At 48.5% G+C, this 22,107-nt stretch overlaps 1 protein-coding gene across 2 annotated transcripts in view; it reads left to right on the forward strand.

The window, feature by feature from the left end:
- The window catches only part of TADA2A (transcriptional adaptor 2A), a 142,330-nt gene that overhangs the window by 19,005 nt on the left and 101,218 nt on the right, over positions 1-22,107 (forward strand). For both annotated transcript variants that reach the window (XM_088455960.1, XM_088455961.1), the window contains exons 4-5: positions 6,378-6,469; positions 7,336-7,493. In XM_088455960.1, coding sequence (XP_088312086.1) covers positions 6,378-6,469; positions 7,336-7,493 — 250 coding nt within the window. The remainder of the gene's footprint in view (positions 1-6,377; positions 6,470-7,335; positions 7,494-22,107) is intronic.

Raw genomic sequence — 22,107 nt, forward strand, 5'->3', positions numbered from 1 at the left:
GCCGCATAAACGGCCGGTGGCATCTCTGTCGGCTCCTTATGGGGATGACGAGGGGACGTCTGATGATGGGGAGATTCTGGATCCTTACGATCAGGAACCTCTCCATGCTAAGGACGCTGATGCGAAGTCCAAAGTATATATTCCTGGACTTATTCGGGCGGTCCGCACAGCCTTGGTGATTGAGGACGAAGTTCCCCCAGCGGCTAAATCTAAGTATGCCTTTTTCAAAGATGTGAAGGGCGATGCCACAGTCTTTCCTCTTTCGGGTCAGTTGGTGGACCATTTAGAGGAGGCGTGGAAACAGCCTGGCAAAAGATACCAGCCGCAGAGACGCCTGGCAGTGGCTTATCCGTTCGCGGATAATTATTTTGCAAAGTGGGAATCCCCTCCACAGGTGGATTCTCACGTGACCCGTCTTGTCCGTAGTGCCACATTGCCGATGCCATCCATGTCCTCCCTTAAGGATGCTACGGACCGCAAGGTGGAGATCTGCCTGAAGTCCGCTTATTCCCTTGTGGGGGGGGGGCAGCACGGCCGGCTATGGCCATTTGCTGGGTTGCCAGAGCGATGGAGCGCTGGGCGGATTCATTAGAGGCTTCTTTTGATTCCGACTGTCCGGCCGAACAGGCAGAGTTGATTGGCAATCTCCGTGATTCGGCCACCTACATCAACGAGGCGGCCCTAGACATTAGTACTCTGGTGTCTAGGATTTCTTCAGCAGCGGTAGCTGCTCGTCGCACCTTGTGGCTGCGATCCTGGAAGGCGGACGCAGATTCCAAAAAGGGTCTGGAGTCGTTGCCGTTTACCGGAGAAGTTCTCTTCGGTCCGGATCTGGATAAGATTGTGGCCACGCTGGCGGCAGCCAAATCGGCTTGTCTCCCGTCGGCCGCTGCTCCTTCTGGTTCTGGACCATCGTCCTTTCGGTCATCTAGGGCCCAGGGCAGGCCCAAACCACAGTCTTTTCCTCGACAGGCTGGCCCTAAGAAATCGACCAAGCCCCGGAGGCAGGCATGGAGTACCAGATGTCCGGCCCCCAAGCCAGATGACAAGCCTGCGGCCTGACGGTCCGGGCCTCCCTTTGGGGGATCCCAGGGTGGGAGGCCGCCTGCTGCAGTTCGCCCAGTGTTGGTCGACCACTACGACAGACACTTGGGTTCTGGAGGTGGTCTCCCACGGGTACGCCCTCTCCTTCCGGCACAGACCCCCGGCTCGATTCTTCACCACGGGTCTACCATCAGACCGGAACAAGGCTACGGAGCTGCGGAAGGTATTGCACACTATGCTCCAGGCTGGAGTTATAGTGCCTGTTCCATTCTCCCAGAGGGGCCAGGGTTTCTATTCAAATCTTTTTTTGGTACAGAAACCCAATGGGTCGTATCGTCCGATTCTCAACCTCAAAGCACTCAACAGGTCTTTGCGGGTACCGATGTTTCGGATGGAGACCCTACGGTCCATCATTCTGGCGCTGGAACCTGGGTACTACATGGTGTCATTGGACATACAGGACGCTTACCTGCATGTCCCTATTCTTTTGCGCCATCAACAGTTCCTCAGGTTTGCAATCCGCAGCGACCACTTCCAGTTTCGGGCGTTACCTTTTGGCCTGGCGACAGCACCACGGGTTTTCACCAAGGTGATGGCGGTCATGGCGGCTTCTCTGCGGCTGCAGGGAGTCCGCATGTTGCCGTACTTGGACGACCTGTTATTGGTGGCAGGATCTCCAGAGCTCCTGTTACGCCACTTGGACCTGACCATTGCACTGCTGCAACGGCACGGCTGGCTAATCAACTGGCAGAAGTCCACTCTAATCCCGTCTCAGAGGATTCTGCATCTTGGAGCCTTATTGGACTCGGGACAGCAAAGGATCTTCGTGACGGAGGACAAGATCTCTGCTTTACAGTCAAGGGTGCGCAGTTGTCTGCACAGCCGCCGGGTGTCCCTACACTCGGCGATGAGGTTACTGGGCTCCATGGTGTCGGTGTTTGACATGGTGGAATACGCCCAGTTTCACTCCAGACCTCTGCAGCACCTGATCCTGTCCAAGTGGAACGGGCTGCCTCAGTCTCTGAAGTCCCAGACGATTGTGCTCACCCCGGAAGTTCGCCTGTCCCTTGCTTGGTGGTTACAGACGACCCACCTCAACAAGGGACGTCCGTTCTGGGTTCCAAATTGGGTCCTGTTGACAACGGACGCCAGTCTTCGGGGCTGGGGAGCGGTTTTGGGTCCACACTTGTTCCAGGGCAGGTGGACGCCGCCAGAAGCGGAGCTTCCCATAAATATCTTGGAAATCCGTGCGGTCTTCAATGCTCTCCAGCAGGCACATCGGTTTCTCCAGGGTCACCCGGTACAGGTCCAGTCGGACAACGCTACCACCGTGGCCTACATAAACAGGCAAGGAGGAACCCGAAGTCGGGCGGCTCTTGTAGAGGTCTCTCGGATCCTGGTTTTGGCTGAGCGCAATCTTCCGGCCATATCAGCGGTCTTCATCCCGGGAGGGCTAAATTGGGAGGCGGACTTTCTAAGTCGCCAGGACGTTCATCCGGGGGAATGGTCCCTGCACCCGGACGTTTTTCTACTACTGTTGGACAGGTGGGGTCTTCCAGAGATCGACCTCATGGCGTCCCGGCACAACAACAAGTTGCCGGTGTACGGGTCTCGCACAAGAGACGAAGCGGCATCTCTGGTGGATGCTCTGTCCGTCCGGTGGACGTTCCTGTTCGCATACCTGTTCCCTCCGGTCTCCCTTCTTCCACGGGTAATCCGGAAATTCAAACAGGAAGGAGGGACGCTCCTGTTGATAGCTCCCGCGTGGCCCAGACGGCACTGGTTCTCAGACCTTCAGGGTCTGTCCGTGGTCAGTCCTCTGCGGTTGCCGCTACGACCGGACCTTCTGTCTCAGGGTCCTTGTCTTCACCCGGACCTGACTCGGCTGTCTTTGACGGCATGGCTGTTGAGACGGCCATGCTGAGGTCCAGGGGTTTTCCAGCTCTGTGGTGCGTACCATGTTGCGAGCTCGGAAACCGTCTTCCGCGAGGATATACCATCGCGTGTGGCATACGTTCTTCCAGTGGTGTCGACCGAGAGGTTATGCACCGTGGGAGTTTCGTCTGTCTCGGATTCTCGCCTTCCTACAAGCGGGACTAGATCATGGGCTTCGCCTTGCTTCTTTGAAGGTACAGGTTTCGGCCCTGTCTGTCTGGTTTCACCGTAGGATTGCTACAATCCCGGATGTGCGCACCTTTATGCAAGGTGTTGTCCGCATTCAGCCGCCCTTTGTTCCACCTGTGGCGCCTTGGGATTTGGCTGTGGTCCTGAGGGCTCTCCAAGGGCCGCCGTTTGAACCACTGGGCTCAGTGGATCTTAAATGGCTAACAGCTAAGACTGTTTTCCTTCTGGCTATTGCTTCGGCCAGACGTGTTTCTGAGTTAGGGGCTCTTTCTTGTAGACCCCCTTTCTTGGTTTTTTTATGGGAAAAGGGCAGTGCTCCGCACTCGGCCCGAGTTTCTTCCCAAAGTTGTTTCCCAGTTTCATGTTAACGAGGAAATCGTTGTTCCGGCCTTTAACTCACCGGGTCTTTCCGTGGGTGAGGCCTCTTTGGATGTTGTGCGGGCCTTAAGGACTTATGTTGACCGCACTTCTTCGTTTAGGAAGTCGGACGCTTTGTTTCTGCTCTATGGCTTCCGTAAAAAGGGTTGGCCTGCTTCAAAGCAAACTTTGGCAGCCTGGATCCGTATGGCTATTTCTGAAGCTTATCTTCATGAAGGCCTGCCGGTTCCTCCTTCTGTGAAGGCTCATTCCACTAGGTCTGTGGGTCCTTCGTGGGCAGCTCGACGTGGTGCCTCTGCAGTTCAGATCTGCAAGGCTGCTACGTGGTCCTCTGTCCATACCTTCGTGAGGTATTACAGGTTTGACACCTTCGCCTCTCAGGATGCTTCCTTCGGGCGGCGGATTCTCCTTTCTGCACAGGAGCGTCCCCACCCTTAAAGGATACTGCTTTGGGACATCCCCAAGGTATCCTGTGGATACCCTATGGACCCTGAAGTAGAAAATATGAGATATGGTAAGAACTTACCCTTGTTATCTCTATTTCTACGAAGTCCATAGGGTTCCACAGGACTCCCGCCCTGTCGCACCTGTGCTGCAGATGGGCTTTGCTCTGGTCACCGGTTTTCCGTCTCCCTCTGGTGAGAATGTGATTCTTGTATGTGTCCAGATCTTTGTTCTCTCTCTTCCTTCTCCTCCTCCGGCCTATGGCTTGGTAACTAACTGAGATGCCTTGGCTCGGGGGCGGGGTATAGGAGGGGGACCTAGTGCATCCTGGGAGGCTGAAAGCTTAACTCTTTGGTGCCCGATGACTGACGTCACACCTATACCCCAAGGTATCCTGTGGAACCCTATGGACTTCGTAGAAATAGAGATAACAAGGGTAAGTTCTTACCATATCTCATATTTTTTGCTGGCACTTGTTGTTCCACAAGTGCAAAATGGCAGGCATGCTGGCACTTGTAGTTCCACTGTAAAACAATAGTTTTCTGCATCACTTCTTCAAAGTCGGTGAAAAGAAAATACCTGCCGCGGCTATTTAAAAATCCGACTTTCTTTCGCAACCAAAAACGGGGGTACCCATAGTGATCCCCCATGTCTGGACATCTTTAGGGGGGTCCTAGGATTATTTCCCGAAAATTCCAGTTTTTTTTACTGCCGATCCAAGTATCGCCGGGTCCCGTTTTCGCCTACTTTCAAATTGAATATGGGGAGTAGCTGGCACGCGCGCGATACTTTTAACGCCTGGAAAACAGGCGAAGTTGGTGTTAAGTCCGGGCCGTGTTAAGTTAACGCGGGTCGGCTCACATTGAATACAGGCCTATGTATCATTTAGCATTGGAAATACAAATTTTTTTCTTTATGGGCATTATTCTGATATATGTATTTTATTTGTAGTTTATTCTCACTGACACTCATCTTGAAAAAGGCGCCACAGTGCGCAGAAATGCGTAGAAAAAGGAGTGTATTTTTAATTTAGGGTCGGAAGTCTGTACATATGTTTTACTGAAGTAGAATACCCGGTTTCCATCTTCTTCAGTAATTATTGCATCTGATTATATGGCTGCCTATAATCCTTGTTTTTAAAATTACATTTTGCATTTCATATTTTAAATTACAATTTGGTGTGTTTTTTTTTTTATTCTATACTCTGAGACGGATGTGAGCTATCTAACTCTGGGCCTGATTCAGAGCCGAACGCTCTGACCAGAGCGCTCGCTCTGAATCAGGGCCCTCCTCCCTCAACTTGGAGCGGCCTCATGGACGCTCGCATAGCTGTGGGTTACCACCCACAGCTATAGCGAGCGTCCATGATGATGGTCGCGATGGTCAAGACCATTGCGACCATCGGGCTTGCGATGAGACCCTGCGGTAGGGTCTCGGTGACCGTAAGCCCAGGAGTTAAGTTGGCTCTATCAAAGCCAAAATCACTCCCACTGACATCACTACTGATGTCAGTGGGGCCGGACTCAGACGGTAGGCGTTCCCATGGGAACGCCTCCGTCTGGCAGCCACGCCCACCAAAGGGGGCGTGCTGTCACTCACCATCTACAGCACGCCCCCTTTGGTGCGAGACCCATAATGACGGCTTGGGCCGTCGTTATTCGGGTCTCGCGCATGCGCATGACGGAGCTCCCTCCATCGTGCGCATGCGCAATTTGGCACCATCGACCTGCTTGCGAGCGTCCTGCGCTCGCGAGCGGATCTGAATCAGCCCCTCTGTCTTTTATGAGCAGAAAATTGAGTGTTAAAGAAACTTTTATGTGCTTTGCATCAACTTTGTTGAAGTAAGCATACATGTAAGAGTACCCACACTGTCTATCATCCTTCACATTTTGGGTGCTTGGTGTGGAATCTAGGAAGCATGACATTTTGGATGGGACTATTGCTTTCACTTTCTTTCAAGCAAGCACGTGTGGAGTGTAGAACTGTAGGCAAAATTACACTATAGCAGTGTTTTTTGTTTCCGTTTACATATATGGACGGTTTCATTGGTCTAAAGAAAGAATAACCTCTTCATCCATTGTTGAACAATCTGAAGTGCAAGTGAGATTGTTACCGTTTTTTGCATATGTATATTGATATAAGTTTGGTGACTTATTTCTGTAATATCTGTGCTGGTTTGGAGTGCAGCGCCATAGGTGTGGTTATAACTTTTCTCCTGTTCTATTAAGTAATGAGAACAGGAGTAAGTTCTCTGATGCTTTTTCCAATGTTTTTCAAATGCTCTAGTGCTCTTCAGGAAAATGCTAATTAATATTTTATAAGCTTAGCCTGTTAACAGCATTGACTTCATAACACTTTTATTTTCCTGTTGTTTTTTTTTTTTGTAGACCTCTGATTTTCCTGTCCTTGATCCCAGCTGGACTGCACAGGAGGAAATGGCTCTTCTAGAGGCTGTAATGGATTGTGGTTTTGGAAACTGGTAAGTATCTTGTGTTTGAGTGTGTGTATTTAAGCTCCAGAGTACCATTCCCTTGTCTTAATTGGAGCGTTTCCTGCATTCTACAGGATTCAACACCAGGTCACTTTTGAATTATGTAGTGGAAGTGACAAGTTTTCCTGCATGCTTAGAGCAGTTGGTTAAACCATGGGGTGTAGAGTTAGAAATTTCTTATGTACCCTTAATTCATACTCCTGATGCTTCCATGTTTACAAGGCATATGAGGATAGGATCACAATAACTGTTGAAGCCTATGTGGGACTTAAAAGAAACTATACAATGGAATTTAAGACCCAAGTAAACATCAGATTACATATTCGTCCCATTTTCAATTTGATATGTAAACTCAAATCACAGAGGTTGTTAGGGTTAGTAGTTGTTGTTAGGGTTAGTAGTTTGTCCTGAGTTGATGCACCTGAAGGTATCCAGCAACTGTATATACAGATGTGTCCACATACATCTTCCGTGCCCTACAAGTCGCATTAAACATAATGCGTGAGCGTCGTGCAACTTGGTAGCGCTGAATATTTTTTCATGCAACTTTTTACCTTCAAATGCATCAAATGCGATGTGACTATGACGCAAAAGCAGCTTCTGCTGATTAAACTATGTGGCATGCCTATATTCTGTGTGCAATTCCGGATGTATCTGCATGCAAAATGCTATGTTACAGTGTTGGCCACGCTACCGAGTCACATCACAGTATGGCGCGACTAGAAGGACTGTTTAACGCGCAAGGAAGTAACATATATGTGGACACATGTAATATAGCAAAAGCAACAAACGTTTAAAAAATCGTTAATCTCGCATCAAATCACAACATGTTATTGGAATATTTTTTTTTCTAGGCAAGAAGTAGCTAATCAAATGCGCACAAAGACAAAAGATGACTGTGAAAGCCACTACATGAAACATTTTATTAATAACCCACTCTTTGCAAGCACTTTACTCAATATGAAACAGGCAGAAGAGGAGAAGAACGTGAGCACCGCTGTTCCATTTCAAGGTAGTAAATGACAACATTGTACTATATTTCTTATGTTGCTGCTGGGAAGCAGATTACAGTATTTGAAATACTTGCTGTACTGTACTTAAGCAGGGTGTAGCTCAGGGCTCGACAAATCCCGGTCGCTATTCGCGACTAAGATTTTTGTCCTGGCAACCGAGTTTTCCAAGCCTCCCTGCCGCTGCAAGGAGGTTCCATTTGCCGGGCGCCCGCTGAAATTTTACCAGGGCGCAGCCGGAGCTCACTCCTCAGCTCCGGGGTCCGACTCCCCCCACGAGCTCTATGTGTGTTTTCGCGCTGCACTATTACAGGGGGCTTACTACAGGGGGCACTATTACAGAGGGCTTACTACTGGGGTCATTATTGCAGAGGGCTTACTACTGGGGACATTATTACAGGCTTATACTGGGGGGCACTATTACAGGGGGCTTACTACTGGGGGAACTATTACAGGGGGCTTACTACTGGGGGAACTATTACAGGGGGCTTACTACTGGGGGAACTATTACAGGGGGCTTACTACCGGGGAAACTAGTACAGGGGGCTTACTTCTGGGGGCACTATTACAAAGGGGCTTTACTACTCTGGTCACTATTAAAGGAGGCTTACTTCTGGGGGCACTAATACAAGGGGGCTTACTACTGGGGGCACTATTACAAGGGGATTACCACTGGGGATACTATTGCAGGGGGCTTGCTACTGGGGGCACTATTACAGGGGTCTTGCTACTGGGGGCACTATTACAGGGGTCTTGCTACTGGGGGCACTATTACAGGGGCTGGTATGGGCATGTTGGAGTATCTGATGACCATTAAAGAGGCATGTGTGGTGAGTTTATGGCATGTGGGGAGGTTGAAGGGCACTGAAAGGGCATGTGTGGTGGTCTATACAAGCTTTCATATATTTTGAAAATGGACAATGGTCTGGCTCCTAAACTTTTAAGATGGCTCCTAGACTTTACAAAAATTTGTCGAGCCCTGGTGTAGCTGATGTTTATTGGAATTGGGGAATCTGCTGGATTTAGCTACCTCCACCCACCAACTCAAGTTGCTTAAAACCTGCAAATCCTAAATTAGCTTCTTGAGAGAGATCCATAGTCATAGGTGCCACCTCTGTGGGCGCGGTTTGTTCTTGAGCACCCCAATATTATTATTACCTTGTATTCTTCTTACTCCACTAGGGGGCACAGGGATGACTCTGGGTATAGCCTGGAGAGAAGAGTCTGGGCACCAAACTGTTAATGAAATTTACCCACAAGCCCAGGCTCCTCTCCTCTATACCCCGCCCCCCAGCCACTTGAACTTAGTTTTGAGTTTGGTGCCACGCAGGAGCTGGGCACCATTTTCAGGGGGGGGGGGGGGTGTGTGTTAGATGTCCCCCGTATTTTATTTTAGTAGTGTTTTACTACTTAGGAGTGCACAGTGGAAGGCGTCCTATAGGACTCCTCCACTGTCCCAGCGCCGGTGGCCGCAGCACTGCCAACTGGGTCAGTGACTTCAGCCGCGGTCTCCTTCACACCCGAAGCCGCAGCTAGCGCTCACTGGGGAGAAGGTAAGGCAGCTCCCTGCATGCAGGGAGCCGCGGATTCACGGCTTTCACTGCCGTAGCAGGAAACCTCCGGCAGTGCTGACAGTGGGGGCTCCCGGTCTGACCGCACTGCCCACTAGACCACCAGGGAATATTACATGGGCAGGGGATGCTTAATAGCAGTGGCGCCCATTTCCCTTGGGGAGATGGGCGGTTCCCTCTAGCCCCTCCCCAACCCTCGGGCGTGCTCTCCCTTCGTGGCAAGCAGGCCTCAGGCAGATCTCCTCTCAGACGCAGAGTACCACAATGCCTGCCTGCCTCAGCGCTGGAGAGGAAAGTGGGCTCCAGTCTCCTTTCATAACCTGCTCCCAGCACCTAGCTAGTTAAATTGCTCCTTCCTTCTAATTGTGGCTGGCTTGTTGAGCTTCATTAGCCCATATTCTCTATTCAGTGGTCTGTGTGTTTGTAAGTAAGTGTACCTTGCCTGTGTCCCTGTACCTGCTGTGGTTACAGGTCACTGGGGGGAACATTCTTGGCAGGGGTGAGTACAGCATATAATATATATGCACCCAGGTTCAATGTGGCTGATCGCGCCACAAACGTACGCGCGCATCCCGCTATGCACCAAGATGCGTTATGGTGTGTCTCCATGCAATACTATAAAGACGCGAATAAGCATCTCCGATCGTGTGAGTCCATCTTGCACGACTTACGGCGTGAGTCGCTGTAGTACAGGCAAGGATGTAGCTGGGCATATCTGTATTTTTATGTATATATGTGTGTGCTCCACAGGGAGATATTGGAGTGTAGGTGGGACCTGGAGGACCAGACTCTAATGCTGCCCATCCACTAGCAGACCATATAAACGACAGCACGATTACGACATTGTAATCGTGCTGTCGTTTCTATATCTGTGATTAGCCTACACTGAACGAGCAGTTGTTCAGTGCAGGCTCATCAATCATCTGGCAATATGATGAACCTGACGTTATCGTCAGGTTGACCAGCATGTTTGCCCGATGATTGATGTCGGAAATGACCAGCGGGTGCGCGCATCGCTGGTTGTTTCCGACTTTAAAGTGCCCGATTTGCGGACTATTTGCAAGCGATTGCACTATAACGACGTCGTTATTGTGCAATCGCCTGTCAAAATAATCTAGTGAATGGGCAGCATAAAAGCAAAGCTTTTCAATCCGAGGATGCTCCGGTCCTTCCCCTTATACCCCGCCCACAGCACTTCAATTTCGTTGGTGGCCAGCAGGAGCTGAACCACAATTAGAACAGGGGGCTGCATTAAGCAGCCCAAGCTTTTATTTTATGATTGTCCCTGCAGCCCCTTCCCAGTGTAGGGTGCCATTCCACTACGGTCTTGGTGTTCCCTGGGCTGCTCATTCCTCACCCTCACCGCCCCCCCAGAGACGCATGGGAGCCATTTTCTGCAAGCAGGTCTACAGGAACGCTGGGTTCAGTCTCCCTGTATACCTCTCCCAAGGGCCAGGTCGTACAGCGCTATATCCTACCAGCCACTGCCCATTGTAAACATGTAATAGTTTTTCTGTGTTTGTATGTGACTTGTGCTAGCGCTAATCTCTACTTTCTATACTGTACAGTTTATAACTTTCCCTTTATTCTACTATACCCTGACATACTAAGGTATAGGGGGTTCATTGTATCTTACATTTCCCTGATACTTGTGAGGGTTATCAAATACTTTATAACGCGGTTGCACGCTACACTGTGCCATATTATCCAGGGTGTTCACTGTACTCTATCATATTGTGTGTTTTGTTGTTATTTTGTGACTATGGCTGGCAGAGGAAAGAATAACAAGCAGCCTGATGCTGCTCCTCCTACTCTGGTGTCTTGTAAGTCCTGCTCTGCGGGCTTAGCTACAGAGGACCTCCTTCAGGATAGTCTCTGTATTAATTGTTACACAGCCCCAGGCTCATCAGCCCCAGTGTCTCTCCTTCAGACCCACCATGGGCTGCCTTTTCACAAATGCTGGCAAAACTTGCGGATCAAGTAGCAGTCCCCATGGTAGCTCACCCTATGGGATGACCAATGCAGGTTTTCCCTGCAAATCCTTTACCTCCTCCATGGGCAGAAGTACTGTCTACCTAAGTACAGAGTTTGGCTAATACCGCTATGGTTTTTCAGCAAATGCTGCAGAAGAAAAGCCTTTACCTACTAAGCCTACTTAAGCGTACTATATCTTCCCAGTCCACACAGTTATCTGATTTGGAGATATCATCTGGGGAGGCAGGAGACGCAGATCTCTCTCACTCTGACTTCGTCTCAGGAGTCACCCTCTAAACTAAATGTACCTGCTCTTGTGAGAGATGTTAAAAATATTCTACAAATGGAAGAGGATGAACCCTCTCCTAAGAAAAAACATGAACTTTTTACGCTACAAAAGGTTGTTTTACCAGAGTTTTCTCACTCTGACCAGCTATTCGATCACATGAGTGAAGTTTGGAATATGCCTGGTAAAAGGTTTACAATTCCAAAACGGTTCAGTTCCTTTTACCCTATTCCAGCCACTGACTGTACTAAATGGGAAGTTACCCCAGCAGTGGATTCTCATGTAACTCATCTGATTAAAAATGCCACCTTACCCATTCATACTGCAAACTCCTTGAAGGCGACTACGGATAGACATATAGAAGTTTGTCATAACTCTATATACTCTCTTGCAGGAGCTATTACTTGTTTTGCTAGGGCTACGGCCTGGGTGGCTAAAGCCATTGAGAGTTGGGCAGAGGCCCTAGAAGAGACCTTTCCCCCTCGAGGGAACAGCTGTCCTACATATCTCACATTAGAGATGCAGCCTCCTACTTAGGTGAAGCAGCTATGGATATGGCTCTCCTGGCCTCCAGGGATATCTGCCAATTCGGTAGTGGCCCACCGTATTCTTTTGATTCTGAATCTGCTTTACAGGAACGTAGCCAAACGGGCTCTAGAGTCTCTCCCTCATGCAGGAGACATCCTATTTGGTCCAAAATTGGAGAAAATTGTGACTACTTTGGCAGCTAACAAGACGGCGTTCCTGCCCTCTGCATATAATACAAAGCCTCGGATGTAATCCTTTTGTTTTTTTCGCCCTCAAGGAGAAGCCAAGGGTCAGTCTTTTCCACGGCAGCAGACATCAACCATGGCCTTTCAAGCCTAGGGCCAAAAAGGCCTGGGCTGGGCTACTAGACGTCCACCTGCCAAGTCTGAGGACAAGCCTACAGCCTGCCGGGGCAGGCCTCTCCCTGACTTATTCAATTCGCCCAGGTGTGGCATCAAACCACATCTGATGCCTGGGTGAGGAAAGTGGTCTCCCCCTGAGGCGACTCCCCCCCAGCAGTTTTTTTGCACAGGACCTCCTTTGGACCCAACCACGGCCCTGCTGCTCCAAAAAGTCATTCAGCCTTTGCTGAATTCAGGAATAATAATTTGGGTCCCCTCCTCACAACGGGGCAAGGGGTATTATTCGACCCTTTTCTTATTTCAGAAGCCCAATGGGTTTCATTGGCCTATCCTCAACATCAAATCTCTGAAAAAGTCTTTCAGGGTGCCCAATTTCATATGGAAACCCTCCGTTCCATTATCCTAGCTATGGAGCCTGGGGATTTTATGGTATCTCTAGACATTCAGGACGCTTGCCTACATGTACCTATAGCACCTTCTCATCAACAATATCTCTGGGTTGCTATACTACAGCAACATTACCAATTTCAGGCTCTGCCGTTCGGCCTTTCAATTGCCCCCAGGGTCTTTATCAAGATCATGGCAGTTATGGCTGCCTCTCTTTGTCGTCAAGGGATCAGACTGCTCGCATATTGGACAATCTCCTGCTGTTGTCCAGCTCCCCAGAGACTCTTCACCATCATCTACAGGTAACCATTGCCTTTCTTCAAATGCACAGTTGGCTGATCAACTGGGAAAACCTTCCCTAACACCCTCTCAAAGGATGGTACATTTGGTAGTCCTCCTGGACTCTCGAGTGCAGAGAATCTTCCTAACGGCGGACAAAATTTCAGCAATCCAGCACAGTCTACGCAGACTGCTCCACAATCGCCAAGTGCCAATTCACTCTGCAATGCAGTCCTTGCGATCAATGGTGTCCACCTTCGACATGGTGGAGTTCATCCAGTTTCACTCCAGGCCCCTACAAAACCTGATCCTCTCAAGGTGGAACGAGCTTACCCCATCAGTTCAAATCCCAGGCGATGAGCCTGCCCCCAGATGTTCACCTGTCTCTAGCCTGGTGGCTACAGACTTCCCATTTGAACAAGGGTCGTCCCTTTTGGATCCCGGACTTGGCTCTCCTCACTATGGACGCAAGCCTCCGATGGTGGGGTGCAGTAACCGGCCAAAACTCCTTCCAGCGCCGATGGTCCCCAGTCAAGGCAGTGTTGCCAATCAACATCCTGGAACTTCGAGCCATCTACAGAGCTCTCACTCTGGCTCAGAATATTCTGAAAAACAGGCCAGTACAAGTACAGTCCGACAACGCCATGGCTGTGGCCTACCTCAATCACCAAGAGGGCACTCGAAGTCAGTCAGCAATGACAGAAGTGTCCCGCATTCTCACATGGGCCGAACACAATCTCCCAGCCATCTCCGCATTGTTCATCCCAATTTTCCATTGGGAAGAAGATTTCCTGAGCCGTCACAACGTGCATGCAGGAGAATGATCTCTACAGCCAAACGTCTTTCAGCTTCTAGTGGACAAATGGGGTCTTCCAGAAGTGGGTCTCATGGCCTCAAGACACAACAGCAAGCTTCCAATTTATAGAGCCAGAACACAGGACACCGAAGCAGCCTTTATGGGTGCATTGTCGGTAAAATGGAACTTCCATTTGACATATATCTTCCCTCCAATATCCCTACTTCCTCGAGTGTTTTGAAAGTTCAGTCAGGAGGGGGGGCACAGTCCTGTTCATAACTCCGCTTTGGCCCAGACATCATTGGTACTCCGATATTCAAAGGCTCTCCATAGATGTTCCTCTTAAACTTCCTCTATGAGTAGACCTGTTGGGTACATCCTGACCTAGCCCATCTGTCTTTAATGGCTTGGCTCTTGAGACATCCTTCCTAACGACTAAGGGATTCTCCAGCTCTGGGGACCAGACCATGCTCAGAGCACGCCTCAGCCAGGATTTACCACAGAATATGGCATACATATTTCCAATGGTGTGCTCCATGAAATTATGACCCGCTAGTCTTTAAGGTTTCTCGAATTCTTGCCTTTGTTCAGGCTGGACTGGATCTAGGCCTCCGACTAGCATCTCTGAAAGTGCAGGTCTCTGCTTTGTCTACCTGGTTTCAGCGCAGAATTGCTCCTCTACTAGATGTTCACACCTTCATGCAAGGTGTTCTACGTATACAACCTTCCTTTGTCCCTCATGTCGCTCCAGGGTATTTGTCAGTTGTTCTCCACACACTTCAGGAACCTCCATTTGAACCCCTGGAATCAGTGGATGTCAATTGGCTCACTACGTAGACTGTTTCTTCTGGCTGTAGCATCTGCCCGTAGGCTATTGGATTTAGGGGTGCTTTTATGTCACTCCCCTTTTTTAATATTTCATCAGGACATGGCTGTTCCTCGTACACTTCCTAGCTTCCTTCCCAAGGTGGTCTCGTTTTTACCTGGGTGAGGAAATTGTGGTTCCGGCATTTCATTTACCAAACCTCTCGACAGGTGAGGCCTCTTTGGATGTGGTCTGTGCTCTGAAGATCTACGTGGACCGCACTACTTCCACCAGGAAATCGGACTCCCTCTTTGTCCTATATGGATTCCACAAGAAGGAATGGCCAGCTAACACATACTCTGGCCAGATGGCTTTGCATGACTCTCACAGGCTTACACGCAGACACGCCTTCCTGTGCCGGCTTCAGTATCTGCTCATTCTACTCACTCTGTGGGTTCCTTGTGGGCATCCCGGCGTGGCACTTCAGCTGAACAGCTATGCAAGGCGGCCATTTGGCCTTCTGTCCACACCTTTCTTAGCTTCTTGATACGTTTGACCCTCAGGATGCTTCCTTCGAGCGTAGGGTTCTCCTTTCAGCTCAGGAGCGTTCCTCAGTGTACCAGTCTTCCTTCTCTTCTATTCTGCTCCTGCCTTGGGCTAGTTATCAAAACTGAAGTGCCTTCAGGCTGTGAGCGGGGTATAGGGGGAATGACCGGAGAAACCTGGGATTGAAAAACTTTGCTGTTGGTGTCTGGTCTTCCAGGTCCACCAACACCCCAATTTCTCTCTGTGGACTCTATGGACTTCGAAGAAAGAGAGTTAACGAAGATAGGTTTTACCATAACTCCCCTTATCTATCCACCTCCCTCTCCCCTCCACCCCTCCCTCCCCCACAGATTCCAGCCAAGAACTGGCTGACTCAGGTAATATTACAGTTTGTAGACCGCATGTCAGTTCCAGTGCCACCTGTCCCTGTTGCTGTGTCATAGTTTCCCATGGCGGAGCTACACCGTTCCAGGCTCAGGTGTCCATCCTTTCAGCAAATGCCAGATAAGGATAGGGCTCCTAGACGTAGGTTGGCTCCACGCAAAATTCCCACTCCGTTATCTGGCGGAGGTTCGGATTCAGAGATGACGATGCTAATGCCTCCATTGCCTCCGATGTGGAGACATCTTCTGTCCCAAAGGAGGCTATGTCCCCAGTAGTTGTTGAGGTCCTTATCAGAGCAGGAAAGTCTATTCTACTAAGGGAGGACTTGGAATCTTGGCCAATAGCCTAGTGAGCTGGGGCACCGCAGTAATGAGAGCTGAGTACCAGGTTCAATTCCTGTCTGGAATGCTAGCTTTGAAGCCTAGATACAAGGCACATGTTTTGAAAAAAAAGAAAAGATGGTTGCAGAATTTCCGTCTTCAGCACAGCTGCAAGACCTCTTGTTGGAGGCGTGGACTCACCCTAGTAGATGCTTTCCGGTTTCCAAACGTATTGCTTACCCGCTCCCAGCAGCAGATAGGGCAAAGTGGGAGTCTTCTCCCCCAGTAAATGCCCATATTACCTCTTATTAGGTCCCTCCTGCCTAACCCTAACACAGCATTTCAGAAAGATCCTACGGATAGGAAACTGAAAACATTTTTGAAGTACATTTTTGTCAATACATGTACTCTGGCTCGTCTAGTCCTCGCATCAGCTTGAGTGGCTAAAGCTGTCGGCTGCTGGGCTTTTGAGGAAGGTCCTACCTCTGTCATGCACGGAGGTGTCCTAGCCTCCATGGTTGTGCATGTTAGAGAGACAGCTTCTTATCTCTCTAAAGCAGCCATAGATTCAGGAATTTTAACTTCTAAAATTTGGCTTCTGCAATTACTCCCGGAAGAGCACTTTGGCTGCGCATCGGGATGGCGGACATGGAATCCAAACACGCCCTGGAAGTGCTTCTCTATATTTGGGTGACGTCCTATTCGGCCTGGAATTGGATCAGTACTAGGACTTCTGTCTCTCGTTCCTTTCGTCCACAAGGCAAAGCCGGAGGTCAGTCTTTTCACAGAAGCCAGGGTTTGGCCCCTAAAAGTTCCAAGCACAGAAGTAAGCAACCCTGGTCCACTAGACCCGGCTGTCAAGCCAGTGGACAAGCCTGTCGCATGATGGGGCCTTAGAGTGGGAGGCAGACTTCTTCGCTTTCTGACAGTATGGATGCAGAGAACAAGAGATGCTTGGGTCAGAGGTGTCGTGTCTCACCGCTCTCCCCTTTCGACAGGGTCCGCATTCCAGGTTTTTTTTCCCTCCGGCCTTCCTACACAGCCAGAAAAGGCGTAAGCTCTCGAGGCGTCTCTTCGCGCTCACTTGGCCTCAGGGGTCTTTATTCCTATTCCTCCGTTCCAGAGAGGATTAGGCTTTCACGCCAGTCTATTTGTGGCTTAAAAGCCGGACGGCTCCTTTTCGACCCATTCTCAATTTGAAACCAATTTCTTCCCGCATGGAATCCCTTCGGACCTTAAGGCATCGTTGGTAATACAGGTTGCTTATTTGCATATCCCTATACGACGCCAATTACCAGCGTTTTCTCAGGTTTGGTATCCAAACCAGCAACAAACAAATTTCAACGTTACCCGTTGGTTTGTCTACAGCCCCTTGTGTGTTCACGAAGGTCATGGCAGCACATCTGCGTCGCCAGGGCGTCAGGATTTTACTCTACCTGGACTACTTCTCTTAGCACAATCTCCAGCAGCTTTCAGAGATCACATCCATCTGATGGTAGAACTTTTTTGTTCACACGGATGGATACTCAGTTGGAAGAAAATCCAGGCTGACTCCATCCCAGGAGATGCTCAACTTTGGTGCCTTGTTAGATTCCAGTGGTCATTGAGTCGTCCTCCCTGTGAAAGCTAGAATTTGCACCTTTCTCAGGCGAGTGTCCATTTATTCATGAATGCAAATTCTGGGGTCGTTAGTTTCGACATGGTGGAGTACGGTCCGTTTCACTGCCGGCCTCTTCAGGGAATCATTCTGAGACTCTAATTCTTCCCCAAGAGGTATGCCTTTCGCTTCTATGGTGGCTCCAGCATTTTCATCTGAACAAGGGACCCCCCCTTTTTTTTTGGATCCAGGACTGGGTCCTACTCGCCATCAATGCAAGCCTTTGGGGGTGGGGCTGTAACTTGTAAGCCAACCTTTCAGGGCTGTTGAGCGCATCAAAAGAGCCTGCTTTCCATCAACATCATGGAACTTCGTGCCATAAACAGGGCTCTGTGTCAGGCACAGCACCTCCTTTTGGGGACGTCCGGTGAAGATAGTCAGACAACGCTATCGTGGTTACTAGCGCACCCGGGGAGGGGTCTTGTTTACCTGGTACAAATAGGTTCCCACATAAGATACCATGCGTACAACTATATAAACAATCAGTCTGGGAGTATTATTTGAAATACCAAATTCAATTGTGTACAGTGCACGTAAAGATTGCCAATATATTAGACACAAAAATAACAGTCAGGTTTTTAAACTCATATAATTTTTGTTTGAGCACTAACACACACATTTTTTCACTGTATATTTTTAGCAATATATTTCACTGACCATCGACACAAACTATGAAACAAGGTTTGAGTCTTTTATTTAAAAACATCAATAAAATTAATATTTTAAATAAGTCTATCAGTGCGCCTATAAGACACAACCGCCTTTTTCTTCTTTTCTTTTTGCTTGGCTTTTGATGGTTGTCTAGGCTGCTTCCCCTACAGTATAAGCTGATACATAAATAAGGGGTTCATACATGGCATTTGGAATGTAGAATTAATAATTTTTATGTGCAGATACATCACTCTTGTTGCATATTGGAACCCGCAGCTGTTGCAAGGTAAGTGTGTGTGTAATGTATGTGTGACATACAGTAGGTGAGGGTATAAGGTATGTAACATACATACATACTTACATACATTATATATGTGTGTGTGTGTGTCAACCCCCTGCAAATATCCTGCATTTGCCCCTGGAGGTGGCCTACATAAATCACGAGGGCGGCACTCGCAGTCAAGGAACCATGCAATAAGTTGACAGAATTCTTCAAACTGAAAGGAGGCACTCGAATCCTGGTGGCTCTGGATTGGCCACAGTGGGTGTTGTATGCAGACCTGCTGGGCTTTTCAAAAGATGCCCCTCTGCATCTTCCACTATGGCCGGATCTTCTGTCTCAAAGCCCCTGCTTCCATCCGGGTCTAGCCTGTCTCGCTTTGACAGAGTGGCCATTGAGACTGGTTGGGTATGGATTGCCAGCAGTCGGGATGCCGCTGGTCAGAATACCGACAGTTAGAATCCCGACAACCGTAGGTAAGTATGCTAGCACTAACTCCTATCCTAACCCTCCCTCTCCAATGCCTAAACCTAACCTACCCCCTAGTGCTTAAGCCTAACCTCCCCCCCCCCCGCACCCTAAACCTAGCCCTCCCCTTAGTGCCTAACCCCTCCCCTAACTACTGGTGCCGGGATCCGGACGCAGACTACATCCCCTTGAGATGTCCATCCTAAGAACAGAAGGACTCTCCAGGAGTGTTGTTCGGACCGTGCTGCAGGCTAGGAAGTCTTCATCAGCACGTATTTATAATAGGGTTTGGCGTATATCTATTTTGCTTGGTGTTCGATTAGGGGTTTAAATCCCAGGTATTTCCGCCTTTCACATATCGTTTCCTTTCTGCAGTCAGGTCTGGATTTGGGCCTTCGGCTTTCATTTGAAGGTCCAGGTTTCGGCTTGTCTGTCCTTTTTTAAAGCCAGATAGCTCTGCTACGAGAAGTGCGAACATTTTCTGGGGGTCCTCCTTGTTCATCCACCATTCGTTTCTCCTGTGGCTCCCTGAGAGCTTTCTTTTAGTTTTCCTAGCTCTCATACCGGCTCCATTTAAACCGTTACAGACTGTTTGTATTGCGTTGGCTGTGTTTTTACCAGCCATTGCTTGAGCCCGGAGTGTGTCTGCTTTGAGCGCCCTCTTGTGTCGCTCCCCATTTCTTGTGTTCCCTTTGGACAGGGCTGTATTGAGGACTCACCTGGGCTACATTTCTAAGATAGTATTCCGCTTCCATATTAATCAAGAATTAGTAGTTTCTGCATTTCAGACTACGGATCCAACTCAGCCGGAGGCTTCGTTAGATGTGGCAAGGGCTCTTCGGCTTTAAGTCTAGAGGACCAGAGAGATCCGCAAGTCGGACTCTGTATGTCTTATGTGATGTTCATATGAGTGGCTGGCTGGCTAATAAGCATACCTTGGCCCACTGGCTTTGCCTTACCATTCGCCAAGATTCCTTCTTGGCGAATCTTTCTACCCTTGCCATGGTGACGGCCCATTCCACCCGGTCAGTGGGGACTTTGTGGGAAGCCACGCTGTGGAGTTTTGCTGAACAGCTCTTTAAGGCTGCCACATGGTCATCTGCTCATACCGTCATCAGGTTTTATGCATTTGATACTTTTGCGTCCTCGGACGCTGGCTTCGGGCATTCTATGCTCTCTGCAGCTCAGGAGCGTCCCCGCAGATAAGGGACAGCTTTGGGACATCCCAGAGTCATCCCTGTGCCCCCTAGTGGAGGAAGAAGAAAAGTAGACTTGTCTTACCTGTTAAGTCTTTTTCTTCGACTCCATAGGGGGCACAGGGTGCCCGCCTTGACGCACCTTTCCTTGGTGATCGGGCTGTCTGTACTTTTCATGGCTTGTATGGTTCTGTATGTATGCCATCTTCTCTGCCTCGCTCCTACCGTGAGCTTGCAAACTAAACTGAGGCCCAGTGGCTGAGGGTGGGGTATAGATGAGAGGAGTCTTGTCTTGGGGGTCAATTTCATTAACAGTTTGGTGCCCAGACTTTCCTCTCCGGGCTATACCCAGAGTCATCTTTGTGCCCTCTATGGAGTCAAAGAAAAAGACCTAATATATAAGACGTCTTTTTTTTTAATTTTTTTTTTTTTGTGTTTATTGGTAGTACAATGTTCACTGTGCTCAAAGCTGAATGCTTTTTTGCCAGCGTTTCATGGTACACACATCAACAATATGCAGGTGATATTAGAACTGTCCATAGAGGCAGTGAATGCCTGGAACTTTATGTACTTCAAATTGGTTATTGTGGATCACCTGATATTGTAGTATAGACAAAGGAAATTACAGTTGGTGGGATAACTAAAAGCAAACAAGCCTACTTGTCAACACATCATGTGAGTACACAGTGGGACCGATTTAGTGTTGTACACAGATTAGTCATATTTACAACCAAATTGCATGTATGGATATTCAACCGCATGGTACGCATCTATTTAATTGTACTGCCCCTATCTGTCATCATTATCAATGTGCACTTGCACCAACCTTATCCCTAGTGCAAGAGGTCTGTCTGAAATCAGATTTCTGCATATGCACAACTTGGCATAGAACACAATTCTGTCATTGTGCCAAGGGAACACCCTCATAAAGTTATCCTACATCCAGGGCCGGATTAATATTTATAAGGGCCTCAGGGCAACTATTTTGTGGGAGATAATACTAATAAAATTTTGAATTTGATGTACTGGCTGAATAAGTATTGTGTTATAATCAATAAGTATAATGTGCAATACAATATGTTAAACACACTGTATTGCCCTAGTTCACATTATACCACACAGAAACCCCAGATCTCACATGCTACAGTGACCCTCATGCTGGTATTTTAGCTATGTGTGGAGGACTTTGGGTGACCGCCTTGGCAGCCCTGTGTTAATCCGGCTCTTCCTGCATGCGAATGCCCTTCTACAAACCAGTTACACCACTTCCATCACAAGTACAGATGCAACTAATACCACTTTCATACAGAATTTCCCCAAAAACCCGTCTATTAGCCAGCATTTGAGTGCCGGTCATTTTGTTCAGACAGAAGAACAAATTACCGGATCAAACATTTCAACCTGGTAATTTGCCGATTAACACGTGTATTTTTTCTGTCTGAAAGGGTCAACCCGGGTCGAAATTCCCGGGATCCCGACCCTGGTAAATTCCTGGGTCGAAGTCCCGGGAATTTCATCCTGGGTTCACCCTTACAGACAGAAAAAGGACCCGTGTTAATCAGCAAATTACCGGGTAGAAATGTTTGACCCGGTAATTTGGTTTTCTGTCTGATAGGGGTATGAATTGCATATAATGCATCTCCTGGAGATGATTGTACTAGTCTACAGCGTATATGCAGTGCATCATTCCCAGAGTGTGGATATTTCTGTGTGTTTGTTCTCATTTTGGAACAGTGCAGACTTTCTTAAATGCACACATTTTAGTCTAAAGGTTATATAGTACATAAAAATAAGATAAAGGGAAGCAGTTTACAGCACTGCATCTATTGCACACTGCTGTGGGCAAAATTACTGAGTGTTGGCACAGACCTATATGTGTAATAGGTTATATGCAACTTTTTAATAAATGAAAATTAAGCATTTCCAAATATTTTATAGTACAGTACAGTACTACCATACTTTTTTTTTTTTTTTCATTTTTATGTGTCGGTGGTGGCTTCATGAGTTTGCTTTTGAATAGGCACTATATGTTTACAGTTTGTATGAAGCACTCAGAAGAAACCCACTCAAACATGGGGTAGAACAGTTTCCTCCCACACTAAAGACATTCTTGTAGGTCTTGTATA

The sequence above is a fragment of the Taudactylus pleione genome, unplaced genomic scaffold (assembly GCF_031769625.1).
Source record: "Taudactylus pleione unplaced genomic scaffold, aTauple2 ptg000682l, whole genome shotgun sequence".
In the NCBI taxonomy this organism is placed as follows: domain Eukaryota; kingdom Metazoa; phylum Chordata; class Amphibia; order Anura; family Myobatrachidae; genus Taudactylus; species Taudactylus pleione.